This window comes from Neophocaena asiaeorientalis, unplaced genomic scaffold (genome assembly GCF_003031525.2).
Source record: "Neophocaena asiaeorientalis asiaeorientalis breed wild unplaced genomic scaffold, Neophocaena_asiaeorientalis_V1.1 scaffold251, whole genome shotgun sequence".
Lineage (NCBI taxonomy): Eukaryota > Metazoa > Chordata > Mammalia > Artiodactyla > Phocoenidae > Neophocaena > Neophocaena asiaeorientalis.
In genome coordinates, this window is record NW_020173377.1 from 9,109,341 (window position 1) to 9,132,354 (window position 23,014).

General features: G+C 46.0%; 1 protein-coding gene across 3 annotated transcripts in view; it reads left to right on the forward strand.

Moving 5' to 3' along the window:
* The first annotated feature begins 36 nt into the window (after positions 1–36).
* The window catches only part of PTPRG (protein tyrosine phosphatase receptor type G), a 717,425-nt gene continuing 694,447 nt past the window's right edge, over positions 37–23,014 (forward strand). For all 3 annotated transcript variants that reach the window (XM_024746428.1, XM_024746430.1, XM_024746429.1), the window contains exon 1: positions 37–831. In XM_024746428.1, coding sequence (XP_024602196.1) covers positions 747–831 — 85 coding nt within the window. In that variant the 5' untranslated portion in view covers positions 37–746. The remainder of the gene's footprint in view (positions 832–23,014) is intronic.

Here is a 23,014-nt window from a genome sequence, read left to right on the forward strand (position 1 = left end):
CCAGCTTTAAAGTCTCTGCCAGGATCCATGCTCACATGTTACTTCCTGTATGGAGGCATGGCTAGTTTCCAGCCCCGCGCTCCCCGATCCTCCCGAGCTCGCGCCAGAGCCACAACTTTCAGGAGCATGGACTGAAGGCGCCCTCGCCCCAGCGTCCCTCTGAGATCCTTTGTGTTTCCCTCGGTTTCCTCTGGCTGTTTCTATTTTGGGGGTCTCTTCGCTCCCCCCGCCTTTACCCGCCCCTTCCCCGCTCGCAAACATGCCTTCTTCCTTCCCCGGGCCCTGGAAGGAGCTGCCTGCCTGAAGCCCGGAGACGCAGCGCCGCGCTCAGCCCCGCCGCCGCCCGCCGGCTCTCGGGCTGCGCTGCCGACTCAAGTTGGGGATCCTCGGCTGCTCGCCGCCGCCGCCTGCGGTCCCTGCCTACCCCGGGCCCCAGGCATCACTGCCGCCCGCCGACTCCTCGCCCTGCCCGCTCGGCTCGCTCCTTTTTGAACGGAAAGCAGCCCTTCTCCGCCGAGGATCGTCCCCAGCGTGGCTCCGCGTTCTCGGTTACTTTTTGAGATTTTCCGGGGGGCGCTCGGCGGCTTCCCGGATTCCAGGGGCACTCGGTCCGCTGAGCGCGGGGGCCCAGTAGAGCGGACTAGCAGGGGAAGAGCCCGGGCTTAGCGAAGGCTTACACCGAGGCAAGAACTTATTCAACAAGTTTACCCCCCCTGCTTTCTTCTTTTCGATGTGCGTTTTCGGACATGCGGAGGTTACTGGAACCGTGTTGGTGGATTTTGTTCCTGAAAATCACCAGTTCCGTGCTCCATTATGTCGTGTGCTTCCCCGGTGAGTGCCGGCCGCCGAGGGGACGCGGCCCTGGCTAGCGCGCGCGGGGGATGCGGAGTTGCCGCCGGGGCATGGAGCTCGGGTGCCCGTCCCGGAGACCCCGGAGAGGGTGGAGGGGGGTCGACGCCCGCGGAAGAGAGAGGGAGCCGCTCCGCTGGTCTGGCGGCGTAATTAGGGAGGCTGATGGTTGGGCAGGGTGGAAGCAGGGGCTGGCCGGGGAGGGGGACAGGGGCCGCAGGAGTCCGTCTCTCGCTGGGGTTTAGGGGGCCCGGGGGAGTCGGAGTCAGGAGAAAAGACTCGTTCTGTTGACCCGTCGCTGTTCGGGAGAGCTAGCGCTCTGGGGCTGTTGGAGAGATTGGGGCCATGGGGAGTATGTCTCTGTGGGTTTGGGGGGCTCAGGGTGCGTCCCTCGCTCAGGCGAGGGTTGAAGGGGCTCAGAAGGGGGGGACTTGATTTGCTGCTCCCCGAGTCTTTGGAGAGGCTAGTGTTCGGGGAATGGAAGCTGGAGGCTGGCCGTGGCGGACTGGGGATGTTGGAAGCAGCCTGCGTTCTGGTCTCGGGGGTCAGGGACGATCCTGGCTCGGGGCTGGGGCACGGGCTGAGCTTCGGTGCCGAATTTTTTTCTGTCTCGCGCCTTGCCTACCTTCATCTTTACCCTTTCGCAGGCTGTTCGCGGCTGGCAGACCCAGACCCGCTCCTTTCTGGTCGGGTTAAGACAGGAACAGTATTGGCCATTGATGAAGATAATAAATCACCGCACGTAGCGGTGTGCGGCTCGGCGACCCTCCACTTCCAGCCCTCTACCGGCCGACCCCCCCACCTCCTCTTTCCACTAGGGGAGGGCAGAAGCCAGCTGTCTCCTTCTTCCCTCTTGTAGCCTCCCCTTTCCCCCCAGGCTGCAGCCCTGAGCTCCCTTCGGTCTGTCCAGCCCCCTCCCCCAGGTGGAGGCCTTGTCCTGTGCCCTTAGTCGGGGAAGGGGTGGGAAGAAGGGAGCGATTCGTTTTTCATCCTTTGCTCTCCTAAAGACAGGGAACACCCCCCCCACCCCGCTTTTCTGCCTTCTCATCCACCAGCTCCTGGATATTCGGAGGAGGGTGTTATCCAGAAAAAAAGGAACCTGCCTCCCGATGTTTCTGCTACCCCTTGTCATAGCCGCCTGTCCCCGGGTGGCCCGAGCGCACGGTTTTGGTGCACCGGCTCCTCCACCTCCGTCGTGCGCCCTGGATGAGGTCGCGGGCGCTCTTGCTGCCCTCGGGGACTGGCAGCGAGTTTCCCCTTTGCAGGCACGGGGGTGGCCTCGAGGGGCAGAGAAGCAAAGCACTGTTTTTTCTTCGGGCACCTCGCATTTCCTTCTGGGCATTCTCCTGTCCCCGGAACCGCACGGAACTCCGGCCACAGCCCAGAACCCCAGCTCGGATGCCGAGCGAGGACGTGCGTTCACACTCACCCGAGGCCTGGGGTTTGGTCTGCAGGGTCCTGCCTCCACTGGGACCCCGGGGGCGGTGTGGACATTTACCCTTAAACATCCCCCCTGCTTCCCCAGTGCTCAGTATTTGTGTTAATCATTGAGCTTCCTAGACTTTTTTCTGTGTCGTGGACTTGCCGTCTGAGTGGGCTCAGGTGCACACTGGGGTTGAACTTCTTAAGGGTCACGTTTTAATGGGGGTGAGTGGGAGGCAGCAGGGGAGCAGCCTTGCGAAATACGGGGAATTTCTAATTCCACTTCTGGCCTTCTCCTTACACTTGGGTGTGCAGTCAGTGGGCCAAGCCGCGATTTCTTTTTTCTGATGTCTGAGGAAGCCTTGAAATCCAAAATGGGACCACCAGTGATGCCGCCTGCGTCGGGCTGGGACAGTTTTCGTCTTCCACATTTTCTATGCGTGCTCACGCTACGAGGTAAATAAATAGCCCATTCCGTGGTTCGGGAGCCGCAGGGTGTCGGAAAGGGAAGGGGCAGTAGTGCGAGGCGCGGGGAAGGAGGGCTGTGGTTTGGGAAAGTGCGCCCGGAGAGGGTACAGCAGCAGTCTTTGCAACCAAAGTTAAAATGTCAAGAGCCGGAGACGTCTGCTTTCCATTTTCCAAAACTGCTGCGACGCTGCTGGACCTCAGGGGGCGCCCCCGAGCCGCTCGTCAGGCTCCCGCCACCTCCACCCGCCTAGGTGCCGTGGGGCCGCGGTGGGATGAGGCTGGGGCTGGAGGCTGGGCCGCTGCAGATGCGACTGGGAGCGGAGAGGCGGCCTCAGCTCCACCCTGGTGCTCCTGGGTGGCTCTCAACCGGTGGGGACCCGAGTTCTCTTTGGGACGCCCCTTCTTGCCAGGCCTGATCTGGGAAGGCTTTACCTGCTTGACACGAGGGATAAAGATGATTCTGGTGTTGGATTAGGGTCCTCCTTGTGACATCTTCACCAAAATCCCTTCTTGGTTATTTTGTTTCTTTCCTCTCAGAATTGTGCGAACTTTTCTGATGCATTTGTTCTCAGCTCCTGTGAAAGATACAGGGTAACTTTAATTTGGGAGGGTTTTGGAAACATTGCCCTGGCCTGAGTCTTTCCCCAGCGGGTGGGAAACAGTGGCTTTTAGTCTCTCAACGGCAGTATGGCAGGTGTGGGACCCGTGTCGCCATTAATGTTTCAACTGATGTTTCCATTTTCCAGAGCACGAGTGTTATCAACATGATGTAGTGCATAGGACGTTGTTTTCTGACATCTAAAAAAAAATACTCTATTATGGAAAAACTTACGAAAATGGAAAAATATAATGGGACCCTGTGAACCCCCTACTCAGCTGTAACAGTTACAACTCAATTTTCCCGTTTCCTTTACCCACCCCATCCTCCCCAACACCTCATTATTTTAAAGCAAATCTTACACACAGTTCATTTAAGCATTTGGTGTATATATCTCCATTGAGAATTTAAGTGCCTCCAACAGCAAATAAATTATGTTATTTGGAAGGGTTAACATTTTACATTCTTAAGCTATTCAGCGGAAACTTAATTTTTTTTAAATTGACTTCTCTTTCTGTGCTCAGAGTTGAAACCCTTCTCTTTGATTCTGATATGTTTTGTACAGTAATTACGTTACATCTAGGAGGCTGATGTTGGAAACATTTCAGATGGGTAAGCTCTGCTGTGTACCTTGGTTGTGTCAGAATCAGAGGATCCATGATTGATGTCCTGCGAATCTCCCTCTGAGCTGTCTCTTGGTGTATTTGCATGTACATGCTTTAGTCCTGGTGGACAGCCTCTATGGACTTATTAGAAAAATGCAGAAGTAACATTTGTAAGTCAGCAGTCTTACTCTTCAGGGATGGGGTGAGAAACCATGCCCCCCCACCCAGCCCCTTCCCCGAAGTGTCTTATTTGAAAATGGAGGATCTTTATCCAGTCTTGAAACTTGGTTCCCTCTAAAGCAGTCATGGAATAAAATTTTCGATGTTTCCTTCTAAACAGTGTTCATATTACAGAGTTGATGAAGAATATTAGTACAAATAGGCATGATGACAGGACCTTTTGGAAGTAGGGAAGTTGCTGTTGCCACAAGCAGAATGGTTATTGGAAAGGTTGGCTGAAATGAGAAAAAGAACTAAACAGTTGTGAAGCTCTGGGCATCTCCCCTTAATTATGGACCCGTTTTCACAGAATAAAATATAACATTGTTTAAATGAGGCAGTATGGGGAATGCTGATGATTTAACACAGCAAAATAAAACAAAAACCCTTTCTGATGCATCTTTCTATTCTGAAAAATCCCCAAGTTAATGTAGTATAATCAGTTACATATCATTGCACTGATTGAAATGAACTTTCTTGCTTTTTATGAAAGAGCATTTAAAATGCACCAGAACAATTATTATTAGGGATCCCCTTCTACTTCCTTACACCTCCCTCATTTTCCTGGAAACTTCTTGACCAAAAGGACAGTCTGGACACATTAGCCATACCTAGGTGAGGAAAGCAATTAAGTGTTGCTGGTGCTTTGTTGCTTTACCTCTTTCCTTTTATGGTGAAAGTTTTTTTTTTTAATCTGAATATACCTTCAGCGTTGTACTCACAGCATGCAGGACAATGCAATGTCATTCCTAAGCAGGATGAAGTTGTAACACAGGTGTGCATTCTGAGTTGCAAGAATGAATAAAAGTTGTGATTAACACTTTAATTCCAGGGCATATCTTTCATGTAGTCACATTTCATAAATCAGACTTTATGGGAGAAATTCAAAGCATCTGAAGTTATCTCAAAAGTGATAAAAGTGCTTGAATCCCCCAGTAAGCTCTTGGTGGGCTTTGGTTATAGGTTGACCATTATCAGGTGAGGGGTGGTAATGAGTGAAGCTGCGTTTTTGGCTGGCTGTGTAAAGAATAAAAGGTCTGTGTATCTAACAATATAAAGGAAGCCAAGGAGATGTGCCCTGCCTCCACATTTAGTTCTCCCTCTGAGCTTGATCTGGGCGAAGCTGGTAGCTACTGAGGGAGGGGCTCAGGAAAGTGAGAATGTTCTTCTGAGAAGAGCCTGCCCCCAACAGGCGGTGAGAGCTGCTTGTGGAATTCCACGGGCCGTTGCTGAATTTGAAGCCGAATGAGGTTGCCTTGGTACACATTAGGCCCTCAGTAAGTATTCCCAAATGATTAAGCGATCCCATACCTTTGTTTGCCTGTCTGAGAAATGGAAGTGACCATCTTGCTTGCAAAAGACCCAATTCCGGAACTATGGCAGTGTTGTGTGCACTCAGAGAGCAAATGCACACCTGTAAAAAAAGTTCTCTGTTACTGACTTTGCTTTGACTTTTTTTTTTTTTTTTTTTCGGTACGCGGGCCTCTCACTGTTGTGGCCTCTCCCGTTGCAGAGCACAGGCTCCGGATGCGCAGGCTCAGCGGCCATGGCTCACGTGCCCAGCCGCTCCGCGGCACGCGGGATCCTCCCAGACCGGGACACGAAGCCGTGTCCCGTGCATCGGCAGGCGGACTCTCAACCACTGCGCCACCAGGGAAGCCCCTGACTTTTTATTTGTTTACGTGGAGTTCTAACCAAAAAAATCACTCCAAAAATGATGCATGTTTTTAAATACCATTTAACCTCTCCTTGCTTTTTTCCTACAATTCCTTTTTGTCTCAAATTTTCAAGACAAAGAAATTGTTAATGTCTCTTAAGAAAAAAGATTGGAAGTAATGTAGGTGAATTTCATTTTCAGAAAAGCCTGTGATGATTGAAATATGTAACAGATAAGTTTGTGGGTTTTTCCTATTATGAAAAGGACTGTGAGGTTTATCAGCGATGGCTGTGCAAGATCGCTTGAGGTAGCTAGAGGGCTTCATGAGCAGTTGTCTCCTTCTATAGGGACACCTATAATTGGAGGGGCCATTTCCTCTGGTATGACTTGTAGCAAAATGTTGGGTGTTTTGACAGAAAAAATATATGATCTTTGTGAGTTGGCCTGCCAGGCCTATGCAGTCTCAAAATGTTTATGACTACAGCACTTGATACGATGATTAAAAAAAAAAAACCATTGTAAAAAGTGCTCTTAGGGCTGGGTCGGGGAATGTCAGTCAGCTAACCAGGGTTCCAGATGTGCCCGGTTTGTCTTTTCGGAGCCCCCTTAACTGAATTGGGTGGTGTTCCTGCTGCTTTTGGGGTGGAGGCTGGAAGGCAGCTTCTCCCCTGAAGGACTCACTGTACTTTTTTATCTGCATATGAAAAGGAGAGATCTTTTAGGAGCCTAGAACTTGTTAATACTTTTTATTTCCTTTCTGAGCCAGGTAGCTATGGGAAGTTGTTTAAAATATATCAGAATATCATCTCGAGCCAATCGGCCTCTGCCATTACTAGCTGTGCTGCTTTAGACAAGTTACTTAACTTCTCTGTGCCTCACTTTTTTGCCCTCTCTTTCTCTGCAAAATGGCATAGTGATAGGACCCTGACTCCTAAGGTCTTTGTGAGGCTTCAATGAGAATGCATGCTAAAGGACTTAGCACAGTGCATGGTAAATAGTAAGTGCTCAATAAATTAACCATTTTCTGTGTGTGTTAAAGAGATTTGGGTAGGAGTATAGAGAAAGAAGAAAATTGAACTGAAAAAGACAATTATATGTAAAAACAAAAACATTTTGAAAAAATTTATATAAACTTGCATGATGATTTTTGTGCCTGGATCTGCTCTTGAGGGTGAGGGAGGCTGGCATGAGGGCATCCCATGTATAATTAGTAAAATGGTTACATTTTGAGGTTTAAAGAAATGAGAAAGCCTCCATGAAGTCTGAGATAAGCTCCTTGCTCACATCGCACAGGAGGTCTCCTCTTTCCCTGCTTAAAAGGCGAAAAATGTTTTCTGCAGGCTTAAAATGTACCATGCAAGATCCCTGTGTGGTGTTATCCTCTGTAGAAAGAGCTGCTTGGTCCTGCACCCTGGAATGCCCATCCCCCTTGTAAGGCCTGCTGTGCTGTGTGGTAACCAAGGAGAATGGGTCTACCTTTGACTGTCATTTCTGGGTTTTAATTGTGTGCCACTAATGGGAAACAGACAGTAGTCTTTGGGTGATGCTTTTATTTTGTACTTGTGTGACACTTGAACACACGTATGCCCTTGTCTCCGTGTCTTCATGGATTCAGACCTGCAGAGGATACAAGAGAGAACCACACACTGTGCATGCAAAGCTCCTGCCCTCTAATCAGTTTTTTTGCAAACTGAAATCAGCATGATGGTTTTCTGACCAAACAACAAAATATGATTTTAAACTACTCGACTTAGCTATTTTGGGGATGTAGCAAAGTGACACAGTTGGCTGCCGAAATCTAGCAACTAAAAAAGAAGCAATGAAAGCATAGTTCATGGAATATGTAACACTTCCATGTAAGAAAATAGGACAACTGCTCTTATTTTTGGGTCTGTGATACTATTTTCTTAACAAGGAGAGGGAAGCAGGTTGTCAATTGATACTGCAGTGGGTATACTTTTGAGGAATTCATACGAGTTATTAGATGAATCCAAGAGGTGTTTGAATTCTGACACCACTGCAGCCACATGAATTCCACAGTGCACTTAAATCAGATAAACTCATCAGTATGGAATAATTTGGGTAGGAGACACAGCCATTAGCCATTTACCAGACATAAAAGCATAGTCCAGATCAGTGAGGAAATGTCATTGACTTTTCAAGAGTCAAGTTAGTCACGAATCATCAGTAGGATTCATTACAAAGCGATGGTTATTTATAAAAAGTGAGTTCTGTTTGTTTTTTAAAATATATCATTTTTCCTGAAGTGTTTCAGTTCAGTGAGTGTGGAGGTTAAGAGCCATAGTCTTGGCCTTGGCTGTGTCACTGGGTAGCTGTCATGTCACTATGTCACTGGGCAAATTCCTCAACATCCTGTGGAAGTGGGGTTGGGTGGTAGTGGGGGTCTGGGAGACCTCAGAGGTCCAGGATGAAATTCTTGATCTGTTGTAGCAGTGTTAGGTTGAGCAAATGGGCCTCATTTTTTGAATCTCTAAAATGGGAACGATGGTTATAACAGCCCATACTCACCAAGCACTTGCCATGATCTAGCTGCTGTGTCTGAGCTTCTTATAAGCCTTTAATCCTCTCTGGAAGAAACCGTGAATATCCTTACTTTAGGGTGAGGATGAGGAAACTAAACCCAAAAGGAGGTTGTCACTTGTTCAAGGTCACCTTTGTTGGGGGGGGTAGGTAAAATATGTCTCTCTAGTTGTCTCATAGAATTATTTTGAGTCAGGGACTTCCCTGGTGGTGCAGTGGTTAAGAATCTGCCTGCCAGTGCAGGGGACACAGGTTCGATCCCTGGTCTGGGAAGATCCCACATTCCGAGGAGCAACTAAGTCCATGCACCACAACTACTGAGCCTGCGCTCTAGAGCCTGCGAGCCACAACTACTGAGCCCACGTGCCTAGAGCCCGTGCTCCGCAACAAGAGAAGCCACTGCAGTGAGAAGCCCGTGCACCGCAACAAAGAGTAGTCCCCGCTCGCCGGGAAAGCCCGCGTGAAGCAAGGAAGACCCAACACGTACAAACATAAATAAATAAATAAATGAATGAATGAAAAAAAAAAAAAGAATTTCGAGTCAGAATGGTTGCTGTTCATTTGGAAGATGTTTTTCCTAATTGCACAGGAAGGCCCAGACAGACCCAGCCGTTTTTATTTGACACTGCTATTCCCATATAAGCAAGTACCATAAACACTGGGTGAGATAAAGGTGTTTTCCTGTATTTGCTACAATTAAGTAAGGAAGTAAGGCAGTTCCTACAGGATTTTATTTGGTTACATTGAAGAGATGACCTTTCTGCCAATTACTTTAGCTTCTGAATAAGCTGATAATAACTGAATAGAGTGAGTTTGCTGGTGGTGAGTTTTTCTGAATCCTCTTCAGAAAGATCTCAATTGATTTAGTTTATAATTTGAGAACTTTCGTTTGGGGCGTTGAATATGATGGTTATGTTATAATAATGGGGTATTATTATCATCCCATGTATCATTTGAGTGTGGCCTGCAGGCTCTGAATTACGACTTCAGGAAAATGTCTGAGAGTTGCGCTTGGCATGAGATGGTTTTGGGTTTTGGATTTTTTCTCTGGAGTTTAGAACTAGCTATGGAAGCCCGCCAAGCCGGCTGTGGGATCGGGGCAAGACCCTCAGTTTCTTTGGGGTTGTTTTCCTCACCCTTAACTAATGGCTTCTGAAATTCTTCCGGAATTTTTAGGGATTGTTGATTACACACTGGGTGGATTGGGAGGTTGTGACCTTTCTGCAATACACAACTCAGATTCCCAGTCCATATTATAATGTGCTTTGTGAGGGGTCCTTCCGGTTCGCTTTACTCTGAGAGTTTGCTTTTTAAGGTGTTAAGAACCCTTTGATTATTTCTCAAACCCTGCTGCACAATATCCCGGGCGAGTTAGCAAACAAGGTAGTGAGTGGATCTTGGTTAGTGAAATGCCTGTAAGCTATATATTTTTTTAAAACAGGAAACCTGATTTCTCCTGGAGTCCAGGTTAAAAAAAAGGAAAAAAGGAAGTTTGCTCATGCCAGTGAAGTTATGCCTGGATTTTAAAATTATTGAATGTGATTTAGGATTGGGATGGTGGTGGCAGGATTCTTTGTCTAAAAAGAAATCCCCAAGGTAGTTGCTGAGCTTACCCTGGAAAAGAGGAATGGAGAAAGGACAGTCATTCGGGTTATTTGGATCTCTGCAGGGCACCTCTGGCCAGCACGTGCTCTGTTTGGCCATACTGTGTTGAAAAACAGTTGAATTAAAAAACGGGGCATTTCTCATTCGTGTCATCAACACGTGTATCCTGAATGCCTGCAGTGAGCCAGGCACTGCAGAGACAGTGGTGACCAAAACAGATGGAGACTCCTGCCCTCATGGGGGCTTCTCATAAAAGTCTGGGCAACTCCTGGAAAATTGGAAGGTATAACAACGTAGGTCGTGTGTCTTGCTGGGCAACAACAGTAAGCTGGAATTAAATAGTGGGCGCCGCTTGCGATGGGGCCCTCACCTGGGCTGCAGTGGTTATTTACAATTCTCAGCTGATCTCTGGAGGTGTTTGCCACCTGCATAGGTGATTTCTAGATTTCTACCCGAGGGACAGTTTTTTTTTTTTTTCTCTTTTTCTTTTTTTGCTGTTGTTTGGGGTTTTGATTGCCTGGATTGCTTGTGTGTATATGTGTATGTGTGTGCATGTGGTAGCGCAACCAAGGGCATCATTGGCTGATGAAGTGGCGCCCTTCCTATGGGTCTGAAGTTCAACTCTCCTGGCTGTGTTGTTTTTTTGGCTCTGCACATAGCCTGCTGCTTGGATACTTCATAATAATGTGGCAGGTTTACTGCTGATCTAAATTGCTGTTGGCTTGTTCAATTTTAAAAAGTTTCTCATTTAAGAACTAGTGCCCTTGGTCACTTTCTTGTCACCAGACTCCCCAAGAAGGACATGATATGGGGGCTAAGAGACAGAAGGCCAGTGACCAATACAGTAGAATCTAGTAAATTAATATTGGAGATGTCACCTTAGTGGGTCCCTTGCCAAAGAGCTTAATTTTTTCATATAATCTCCCTGGTCTAATAATTTTTCGCATGTGACACATGTATGGATTTCTAATCTGTATTGGAAATATCACGTATCTTAATTCATCCAACAACAACATAGAAAATCCTGAACTTTGGATGGAGTAGAGTGTCCAGCTTTTGGTATGGGCATTTGGAAGATTTGAGGAGGTAATTCCTTCACCCTAATTCCAGCACGTGTTCTTTAAGTAGTCATTATAACATACGGTACATCTGTGTGAATTGTTCGTGTATGACTCAGAGCCTAATTAGGCTCCATGCCCTTTGAGGGCAAGACTTCAGTCCTTCCACCTGCTGAATCCTCGGTATCTAGGTTGGTGGTAGTCATTTTTGAGCACTGAGCAGCTCTAGAACACTTACAGGACATTTACAAGACAGTAATAATATCATTGTATGTGTTTTCCAGAAATGTCACATTGCGTCCTCTTAAGAGACATGATATCCAAGGTCAACATCTTAAGAGAACTCAGAGTTTATATATATTGTCATGGTGTTTGAAGTCCATCTTTAAAAACGGAGAAGCTAAATTTGTACTTTGTATTACTGGTCACCAGGGTATCTATTGCTGAAAATGATATATTCTAATTAGGGGTCAGATGTCTCATGGGGCAGCAGGGTTAGGTTTTGATGGTCACAAACCTTTTTTTTTTTCTCTCTTGTGCAATAATTTAGGCTGAATTCTGTGAATCTGGTGTTCGTTTGCATCAGAAATGACCTTGCCTGTAGGGTCGATCCAGGAGAAGTAGGCGGTCTCATTTCTGCTTTGGCTGTCCTGGTGACAGTGACACGAGGTAGGTAGAGGGCAGCAGAACTTGCCTGAGCTGACTGTAGAGGGTGAAGATGAATGTTGATCTGTTGCCTGGTAATGGCTTTGGGCATGTTGGTCTAGGAGAAGGGCTTGCCTGAACTGACCATTTGGGCTTGCTTGACAGGTATCGGTTTGACCATGTTGTCTAATGCCCTTGGTTAAACAGGTGTTAGCTGTGCATCATGTCAGTCCAAATGTGCTTAGGCATAAGTTAAGTTTTCTAGCGCACATCGCTACTCGGTGCCTGCCCTCTTTTATTCGTCTCCCAGCCAGTTATTTTCTCTTCCAAAACTAGTCATTTTCTCTGCTTGCATGTGTGCAGAGGCCACGTGTGGAGGGTGCGGAAAATCACTTGACAGTTTTAGGCATCAGCCCCTTATTTTCTCAATTGGTCAATTTGCGCAGAAACTGCTGAAATTATTTTATGTGATAGAGGGTGGGTGACTCCGGCATTAGAGTTCTTTCTGGACCTTTTTAGGATGTGCTTTTTAAAAGAAAAACGTCTCAGTTACTGCAGTGTATTAACTGATGTGAGGGACCTGCTGGTTCCTGAGGTTTGTGTCTTCACTCGAGATGCTGAGTCAAGGGAAAATTGATTTCTGGAGAAGCTGGGGGAACTGTAAGCACTCTGACCAGATAAACAAAGCAGTCTGTGGAAATAACTCTCAGATGCCTAGGGACCTTTAACAGGGTTTTGAGGAAATGAGACTTAAGATGGGTGGATTCAGATGAAAGAGGCCAGTGGCAAATGCATGTTTTTGGAATTGCACAGATCTGTCAGTCAAGTTAACTGGCTCAAGTTAGTGAATCTGAGCTTTGTCCTGTACTAACTTGGGTCTGTACCTACTTGACTGTTTTTCTCATCTGTAGAATGGGAGTTTCAATATCCCAGAGTCCTTGCAAACGTGGAATGAGATCCTGTGCGCAAAGCACCAGGAAAGCGTTAGGCGCATTAGGACGGTGTAAATGGTACCTGTTTTTAATAGCTGTTGCTTAAGATTTATGAAAGAAGTGCTTGCATAACTATGCCCTCAGTTAATGCCATGCAACCCTAAGAAAAGGTGGGAGGGCTGGAACTCGGGGGAGAGCAGAGATCCCACAGTTAATGAAGTAGCGGGATCAGAATTTGAATTTGGCTTTCTGGATGATATCATGTTCCTTCTCTGCTGGCAGAGTAGGTGGTGGATGAATTAAGGCACACGTGACCACTCAGGAACATTGTCTGTTGACGGAGATGTATTAAAAGGTCTATTAGGTTTTAATTTTCCCTAAATACCCCCTGCTTGAAGGAACAGCCTTAGGTTACCCTTGGTATTCTCATTATTGAAATTATCTGTGTGGGTAAGATGTACATGCCTTGCTGTATCTCTCTATTAATGTGGGACCCTTCACATGCTCTGTGTGCATGCAGATAGAAACATTCAGTGACAGTCTGTAGCACGTGTGTTTGTATTCTTCTCGCCCCTGTGTTTTTTTGCGGTTTTTCTACACAGGGGATCGCAAATTGACACATGAGGCCCTTCATCTTTACCCATAGCCATGGCAGACATTGCTAGCTGATCACAGAACTCTTTCCTGCTAAGGCCTGCCTGAACTGGGGTTTAGAATCCTTTGTAAGAGTTGGCCTGGGAGAGGACTTTTATGCCATCCCCGTGCTATACTGAGACATGTTAGTCAACCTGTGAAAATAGCGTTTGGACAGGCATATCCAAGGGGCTTTTATATCCTTGCAAATAGGTTTGCTGCTATACAGGCAATTTTTAAGCCATACAGCTATTTTGAAATTGACCTGAAACAGCAGGTATCAGTAGCAAGTACCTGTGCAAAGGCTTCCTGATCCATGAAATTGATTTGGGCTCATACTTGACTCACATTCATTTATTCAGGGGGAAAAAAGTCCAGTCTCTTGATGGTGGTTACATCATGTTCTTTTGGGTAAGCTTTACTAATGGAGGTTTAGGGATGTAAACTTAGTTGCTTATTTCATTTCTTCAAAGCCCAGAGGTTTTGCATCAGATGATGGCTCTTTTAGGACTGTTTATATTCCAAAGTGACACCTTTTTGAATTCCTAGCTATTTAAGTAAGTGTTACATATGGGCTTGGTAAACAACAGTTTTCAAAACTGTGACTGACTAAATGGGCCATTTCCCCCTGTTGTTTATACCTGGTAAAGTATCTTGTGTTTACTCTGAATACATTCGTTGTTACCTTTAAGGTAGCTTGTTTCTCAAAATTTGAGCGGTCCTCCGATCAGTATTATGTTTGATAAGGAAATTGGAGAGCAGGGATGAAAGGCCAAAGAAATTCTTTCATGAAGCTGACATCAGATAAATTTGTGGTGTTGGTAATATACCAAGTACTTGGGTGACATCAAGTGAGCCCATATTTGTTTCCTGGGTGTGGATTTCCCCCCTAAAGGTCCCTTCTAATGTTGGGCCTTAGCTAATTTACTGTGAAATATCTGTAGAGCTGTGCTGTCCAGTATGGGAGCCCCCAGCCACATGTGGCCATTGAGCACTTGACATGTGACTTGTCCAAATTGAGATGTGTTTTCAGTGTAAAATACACACTGGATTTCCAAGACATATGGAAAAAGTATGTAAAATGTCTCATTAAAATTTTACATTGTCTATTGAAATGATGTTTTAGATATATCGGGTTAAGTGGACTATATTAAGAGTAATATCACCTGTTTCTTTTAACTGTTTCATGTGACTGTGATAACATTTAAAATTATATATGTGGCTCCCATTCGTGGCTTGTACTGTATTTTTATCGGATAGCGCCGGTTTAGGGCGCTCCTTCAGACCTTACCTGATCTTTCACAAGAACATTTCATAACTGCAGTCCCCTGTGTGACAGCGATCACGTTTTCCATCCCTGCCCCTTGAAAACACAGGACCAGGAGAGACCCTTGTCATTGATGGACAGAGTTGCCTTCTGGGAGGCACTGGCACTAGGAAGCACTGGAGTCTGGGTGATATCAGGATAGAGATCTGTGGCTTTGTTTGCCCGTCTGTGAAACGGGGTAACAGTCCCTGCTCCACGAATTTGTTGAAGGAGTAAATGAGGTAAATCATGGAAGGCGTTTGGCACAGGCCTGGCAAATAGGAAGCACTTGAAAATAATAACCATTATTGTTTTAGCTCGTGAGTGGGCATTTAGCAGAGCTCCTGGCTTCGATTTCTCCCCATTCTGGTTCCAGTTGGTCATGCCTTGTGGGACCTGTGGAGGGTTGCAAACAGGCCTGCATGCTTTTAAGACACCAGCCCCTGCTGCCTGTGAAATCCAGGACTGCGTAGAATACCTTGAGCATTCTGATTGCTCTCTTGCTCAGCAATTCGAAAAGCAGCGGGGACCTTAGGGATCTTCGGAGATTGCCAGTGGCCTGCAGAAATTCCCTGACAACACTGCTAATGGGTCGTAGCGCCCATGCCCTCCTGCCAGGTGGAAGAGGCCATAGAATCTTTCCTCACACAGTCTCCCAGGCCCGTGTACTTACTCTCCTGGGTATTTGGTTTTATTGCGGCCCAGGTTCCTGTTTCTGGCCAATCTCATACCAGATCCAAGCACTGTAGTCTGGGTTATCACCAGGAAGTTGTCCAAGCTTTGCCACAGCTGTGGATTTGTTGAGATGGGTCGGGGGCTTGTCTCTGCGTTAGTGTAGTAGAGACACATCCAAAACGTCTCTAGAGGGTGTTTGATTCCTTCCTACAACAGAATGTTAAAATGAAAGGCTCTTCCAAGTAGAGTAGATATTCTGTACTTGCCAACCTGCTGCTGAATTTGGACGTGGAAAATAGGGGGAATGTGAGAGACATAACACACTTCTATCAGGAAGCTCAGGTCCGCCTACAGGGGTTTCTAGCCAGGGTCCTGTGTATCAGTGCACATCTGCAGGCCAAGAACTTGGGCGAGGGTGGCCGCTGCTGGGGAGGGAAGCAGCGAGTTGGCTGGGAAAATCCATCCCTGTTTAATTGTTCTTCAGGTTCTGGATGGGGCTGCTTCCTTCCCAGGGAACGATTGGCAGGTTGGACACATACCCTTTGTTTGGTGCAGCCGATAAGAATCTGGGTTTCAGTTTTAAGTTCTTTTATGAGGGATAAACAAGGATGTTGAAGTCTTCAAGTTAGGGTGTTGAAGGAGTGTCATTGGGTCCTCAGGCCCCGCCCTGAGCCTGCCTTGGAAACCCAGGGGAGGGGTGATGAGAGCAGCTGTGTGTGCCCACGTGGGAAGGGGAAGAAAAGGAGCTCCCTGAGGACTTTCTCATTCTCTTCGGCAGAGCCAGATTTCAGAGTGACTCTTAAAGGAAAATAGTCCTCCAGACCTTTCTGTCCACACAGAGTTTTAGTATTTCTCTTGAGTTACTAAGGCAAATCCCTTTTTAGGGATGGTGTGATCGCCTGTGTCTGCTGCTACTGAGAGCTGCCCCCCCTCCATGTCCTTTCACGAGGTCTGGGAACTTTATTCCTTGGTAGTGTTTCCGGCTCCAAGCCCTGATTTCTACAGGGCTTGTTCACACGTGAACACCTCTTTGCCCAGCCAGTCGGGCAGGGAAGAGGGAGGGTGTCTGGAAATTCTGCTGTTACTCCCTCTGCAGGTGTGTCGCACTGTGGCGTGGCCACTGATGGAGCACCTACTGTAAGCGTGGTGGGCCTCTTGATAGGGGCTGGACACACCTTATCTGAAATTCATCCTTGTGCTTCCCAGGTGAGCACGTGGACATTTTGCTTAATTAAGAAACTTACCCAGCATCAGATACTTTTGAAAGTGGTGGACCCAGACTTCTGACTCCAAAGCCATCCATCTTTCACCTAACAGCATGGTACTTCTATTCATACATAGATGAATGTGCCGGCTTGGCACATCTCGTGAATTGCACTTACTGGATTGAACTCTGGGTACTTTAAGACTGATAGCCGGGTTCTGAAAAGGGGAAAGTCCAGGTGATTGAAGATTGAAGGCCAGGTTGGACAGATGTCTAAATTCTTTCATACTTGGCCACTGTACGGGATCAAGGCTTTGTATGTGTTCTGACATAAGGTTGATGAAACGCTAGAGTGCATTTTTAACTCAGTAAATGATACGTGTGTTAACAGCAGTAAGGGAAAAAAAGCCTTACTGGGTAAGTGTATTTTCTTCCTGTGGTCAAAAATAAAGTAAAGGGAGTTAAAAGATTATTATTTTCTTTTGGCTGCAGAAACCTTTCGGGAGCTCTTGGTAAGTTACCTTGGGTAACAGGATATAATTATACCTTTCGTCTGTAGAGGGCATGTTTGCAAGGTAGTGTGTGATTTGTACCGGTTTCTGGAGGTTTCCGAGTAGTTACAGAGAAGTAATGTCTTTGATGGAGGGGAAATATTTGTGCTTCCTTCATTGCTGTCTTAGCCCCGGAGCCGGGCAAACCCACGTTCTCGCACTCTGATTTCTCCGAGGCTTCGGGCTTGGTCTGCTCACGTGTTTTTGTCCATCATGTTTTGGGCACTGTCTATAGCCGAGGAAGCCATGTAGTCGGGGAGGAATTCTTAACTTTTCCTTCTTGGTGGTGGGTACACTGGGAGGCCGAATAGGCGGACACTGTGAATAATGAACTCGTCTCACTGAGTTCCCTGCCAGTTCTGTCCTAGAGGAGCTGTTATAAATCTGGAGTCATCAGTTCCTGAGAGAAAGTTGCCAAGGTTTGTTTTCCTTCTTTCTTTCTTGGCACACCTGTTAATTAGTTCCAGACACTAGCTAATCGGACGGCAAGCATGAAAGCTCAGGGGTGAGAAGGAAGGTCACATCAGCTTTGTCTCTATACAACCAAAGCCCTTGTTTTAACAGAAAGGGTTTGCAGCCTCCTTTTTCCTCTGCTCCCTGATTCTGTGTTTGAGTCATTTCTGAGGGCAGGCTGTGCACAGCTGTGGGGCTTTTTGTCGGCTGTGATGTGAGACTTGTGCTTAGCAGTTTGGGAGCATATGGCCACAAGAATGTGAGAGAGCAGTGAAGAATGCAAAGAGCAAACGAGAGCACCCAGAATTGCTTCTTTATTTTGGTGGTTGCTATCTCTTTATCTTTTTGACCGGGAGTGCTGACTATATAATATATTCATGTATATTACAGTATGTCAATGATAAGAATGACAAGGGTAGCAATAGGATTGGGCAAAGTGGTAAGTTTTTTTTAATGCATTATTTCTCATCACTCTGGAATGACTCTGAGATAGATACTCCTTCTCTAGTGGGGCAGAGAGACAGTAAGAGATTGAACCGTTTGGCCAAGACAGCGAACACAGCTAGGGAGTAGCCTAATTTGAACCCAGGGAGCCTTTGCTAATGTTTTACAAGAATGGGATCAGTGTTGAATTTAACTATGTCTTGGGTGAAACCATTGACTTTTGGACTTTACTTTTCCGGCCCATATATACAGAAATGAAGGCCTGAGCTGTCCCGTGGGACATTATGTTTTTTTTTTTTTTTTTTTAATTTATTTATTTATTTATTTATGGCTGTGTTGGGTCTTCGTTTCTACGCGAGGGCTTTCTCTAGTTGTGGCAAGCGGGGGCCACTCTTCATCGCGGTACGCGGGCCTCTCACTATCGGGGCCTCTCTTCTTGCGGAGAACAGGCTCCAGACGCGCAGGCTCAGTAATTGTGGCTCACAGGTCCAGTTGCTCCGCGGCATGTGGGATCTTCCCGGACCAGGGCTCGAACCCGTGTCCCCTGCATTGGCAGGCAGATTCTCAACCACTGCGCCATCAGGGAAGCCCCCGTTATGTTTTTTTTTTAAACTTCAAAAGGTATCCTCGGGCTTCCCTGGTGGCGCAGTGGTTGAGAGTCCGCCTGCCGATGTGGGGGATGCATGTTATTGCAAGGCAAGTCATGGGTTCAAGTCAAATATTAGTGGAAACTTTACACATATAGCACTTTGCTTGGTGTTATGCAGGTTCTAAAAATGTGTGCAAATTGGGGAAATAAAATGAAGGCCCCCAAAGCCATATAATAAAATGCTGAAATACTGATTCAGTCCCTTAGTGTTCAGGAGCAATAGACTAAGGGGAAAGGTACCTTCCTGAGAGTAGGTGTTCTATAAACCTTTGAAAGCCTGGCTCATATCTTATACGTGCCCAGGGAACTAGCGAGCAGAGGCAGTAGTGAACGGGTGAAGGTGGTTCACCATGGGCAAAGCCATGCAGTTCTGGGGCTTGGACCCATGTCCACCTTGTATCTCAGCTGCTTCCTTATGGCATAAAGCCATTAGGGACTGTCAGCTTACAGATGGACACTGCTGAGATTTGAGAGGCTCCCCGTGTTGGAGACATTGGCCCTTGAATGCCAGGTGGAGGCATTTGGGTTTGATTTTGTTGTCTGGAGACTGTAAAATAGCACAGGGAAAGGCTGAATGACTTTCTCATGGTGGTCTTGTATACTGAGTCTGTAGTGTCTTCTTGGTTTGTCATGGACTAGCTTTGTGTCTTTTGCTCATCTGTGAGATGGAATAACGATTGCTAACTCATAGAGTTGATGTAAAAATTAAATGAGGATATAATTAAGGCTCTGGTCCCTAGCAAGCACATGGCTGTTGTTATAATTATTCTGCTCTTGTTTTTGCCTGCCCAGCATCTCTTTACCATTTTTTTTTTTTTCCTACTCTTTGGGTATTGATCCCTCCTCCATGGTCTTGATGGGACCTTTTGCTAATCAGCAGGCTCTGTCTACCCCTATTTGAGGTCCAAAACCCAGGCTGGGCCAGTCGTACCTTCTCTCCCTGGAATTGGAGGCTTGAGGCAAGTGACACGAAGACATCTCTCTCAGTTCCTGCTGCCTGAATCCCCCGAGCTGCTCTGATCCTTCCCTTTCAGAAGCTGGATTCTTTGGTGGTTGATTGGATTCTTTGAGATGTCCAGGATCCTTTCAATACATTCTTTTTCTGCTTATGTTAACCAAGGGTTGATATGGGTCATTTTCAATCAAAGGGCACCAGCATTAGCTGGAAGTACATCAAAGGGAAGGTAACTAGGTGTATCGAGAAGGACAGGGACCGTCTCCCCTGCCTGCCAAAAATAGTCCTTTCATAATGGTTTCATTCCTCCGTTTGGTTTTTCGAGTTCATTCATTTTGAGCTTTTTATCTCCAGGAATTCGAGGACTTTTATTTTAGTGCTAAGGACAGCCTCTCTTGAGGAGACATGCTGATAACACTTGGCCTTAACTGCTTCTCTTGATTTTATTTGTAAATGAGAATCCTAAGGACCTTTAAGGAAATGAGTAAAAGTTAATTGAACAACATTTAGAGCTGGAATTTAAAAAAAATAATAAAAAGAATCCATAATAGTAAGAGGCCCTGGAGGATGAGATGAAAGCAAAATGGTGCATCTGGGTGTCTATTCCGCCTGCACTTAATCCCGCCTATCACGTTTTAACTACAGCTGAGACCGGAGGTCAGCCGAGTATCTGATGGCCTCCAGAGTTTGTCTCTTTTATCATATCGTGTCCCCACTCACAGTTTCCTTTGCTGGCATTATTGAACAGCAAGTGTTCCAACCTAAATTAAAATCAATAAGAGCCAATTTCATTTGTTTTTAACTATGGAGACAAGCGCTTCTAGCAGAGTACTGTACTTCCAAGTAAAGTTCAGTTTTTTGTTTTGGTTTTTTTCCCCTCTTTCTGGCTGGAGCCCAAAATGCATTAATTTTTCAGTGTAGGACTTTGGTGGTGTTGCCCTGATTTGATTTAAGGCCTTGTTACCATCATCATCTCTTTAAAACTGGGATTGCCGGTATCTGAATTACTTTTGTGTTTTATAGAGTCTTGGCAATCAAAGCTCCGTAGGGTTTGTCCAGCTGTAGCGTGGGAGCTTGTTAGACATGCAAGACCTCAGCCCCGCCCGAGACTAATGGAACCAGAATTTGCCTTTCAACAAGACCTTCAGGTGATTTGGAGCACCTTGCAGTTTGAAGACTGCTCTCTGTTTGAATAAGAATGTTATTTTAATCTCCTTGTTTTTCATAATTTAAAAAAATTGAAATGTAATAAATGTTCCTTGTGGAAAATAGGGGAATTCAGAAAGGTACATAGAGGAAAAATAAAACCATCTGTAATCTCAACACTCATTTATTTACCATGTTGGTCTACAGCCTTTTGGTGGGTTGTTGGAACATTAAAATATTATTAAAATCATTTTGTGAAAGATATTAAAACATCTTTTATTCGGCATAAAGCTTAATTCTTAGGAGATGAAAGATGAAGATCCAAGTTCTCCTTTGGTCAAGGACAGGAGATTCTTGGAGAAAGAAACCTTCTCTCCTCCCAAGCCTGTACCATTTGTTAGGGACCTACTATGTGCCAGGTGTATTATGACCTGCCTGTGGGACCCTTATGTTGGTAATCACAGAATAAGATGAAAGTTAAGACACTGACCGGGCTTTTGAATCCTAATATGCATTTTTCTGGACAGTTGAGACAAAGGAAATTATTAATAAGGCTTGCTCTTTGCTTAATTTTCCTCCCTTTTACTTTTTGCCTTTTGCTGGTATGGATTTTGAATTAATTGCTACTTTAATTGCCTTCATTAGGTGGTAGATTCCTCTGATTGAGCAGACCTTTCCATCCGAAAATATCTAGGATTTGAAACTTACTGTCAGGAAGAACAACTTCTGCAGCAGGGTGGTGGGGGGAAGGTGTTGTCTTGGCAGGGAGCTTGCTAATTACACTGCCAGTTGTAGTATCTATTTATGATGGAGACACTGGGGACCCAATTAGCAGTGTGAGGGTTTTGGAATTGAACTCTGCTGTGTGAAGATGGTATGGCAACCAGCGAGCACCTTCTCAAGTGCAGGGGAATTAGGGATGGTTTTAGATCGTGGTCACCTGAGATTGCCCCAGGTCACTGATAGGAATCGAAAGCTCTGCTGTTTCTTCTATTCCTTTGAACCAACAGTTTCTAAAGTTGTCTTGTCTGCAGGGCCGACAGTACTAAAAAGTTGCTACTCTTGAGAGAGGCTGGCTTCCCGGGAAGGAACTGGCCATGTGATGAGGCCAGGAGGGTCGTGAGAATCAGCAGACTGGAATTACAGGGAGGGGCCAGGCAGCCAGACAGTCCTTTTGGTCTGGGTTTCCCATTTGTCTTTTTGGGGGAGGGAAGGAGGAGTCTCCCCTCCCTGGAAGGAATCTACTGTGATTCTTTCACTAGTGTTGTTATGGAAATGGCACGACATCAGGAAACAGACTGGGTGACCTTTTTCTCTCCTTGTTTATTCCTTATCATTTGCGGTGCCAGGTATCCCCCAGGTGGGTCTGCCTGCTTCCACTCCTCTGCCCACAGGAGGGATGTAGAGGGAATGAGATTGACCTGTTGGGTGCCCAGGGCAGAGAGGTTGCCTGTGATGGCGTCACTGTTAGGGCTTGAGGGTATTTTAACTTCTTTTTAGTCCTACGGTGACATGAAACACCATCTCGATTTTAGCTTATTTACAGTATTAATGGCAAACGTCACCTTCCATTATTTTGTAAAATAGAAACAACAGAAAGCAAATAGGCATGCTGTCTATATAAGGTCTTTTAAGTGGAGAACTTGTTGGAATCATTGATTCTTGGGCCTTAGATTTTTTTTTGCGGTACGCGGGCCTCTCACTGTTGTGGTCTCTCCCGCTGCAGAGCATGGGCTCCGGATGCGCAGGCTCATGGGCCCAGCCGCTCTGCGGCATGTGGGATCTTCCCGGACCGGGGCACAAACCCGTGTCCGCTGCATCGGCAGGCGTACTCTCAACCACTGCGCCACCAGGGAAGCCCCGGGCCTTAGATTTTTAAATTTTGAAATGATTTCAGATTTCCTGAGACGTTGCAAAAATAGTACAAGGAATTTCTGTATCCCCTTTTGCCCACATTACCCAAGTATTAAGTTTACCACGTTTACTTTCTCTTTCTCTCTTCTCTCTGTCAGACACACACGCACACATTATTTTCTTCTGGACAGTTTGAGAGGAAGTTGCAGCCATGTTGCTCTTCACCCTTAAATACCTCAAGGTGTGTTTCTTCAAAACAAGGACATCGTCTTATAAAAGCATAATACAATCATCCATAGCAGAAAATTAATGTGGAGTTCTATTATCTAATCTATAGACCTTACTCAAATTTAGTCAATTAGCCCACCTACTAATGTCCTTTATAGGAAAACAAAAATTTTAAGTTTTTAAAAACTTTTAACTTTTTTCTGGTCTAGGATCCAAATACACGATCACACATTACATGGGGTTGTCCTACCTCTGTAGTCTTAAATTTGGGACTTTCTTTGTCTTTCATGAGCTTGTCCTTTGAAGACTACAGGCCA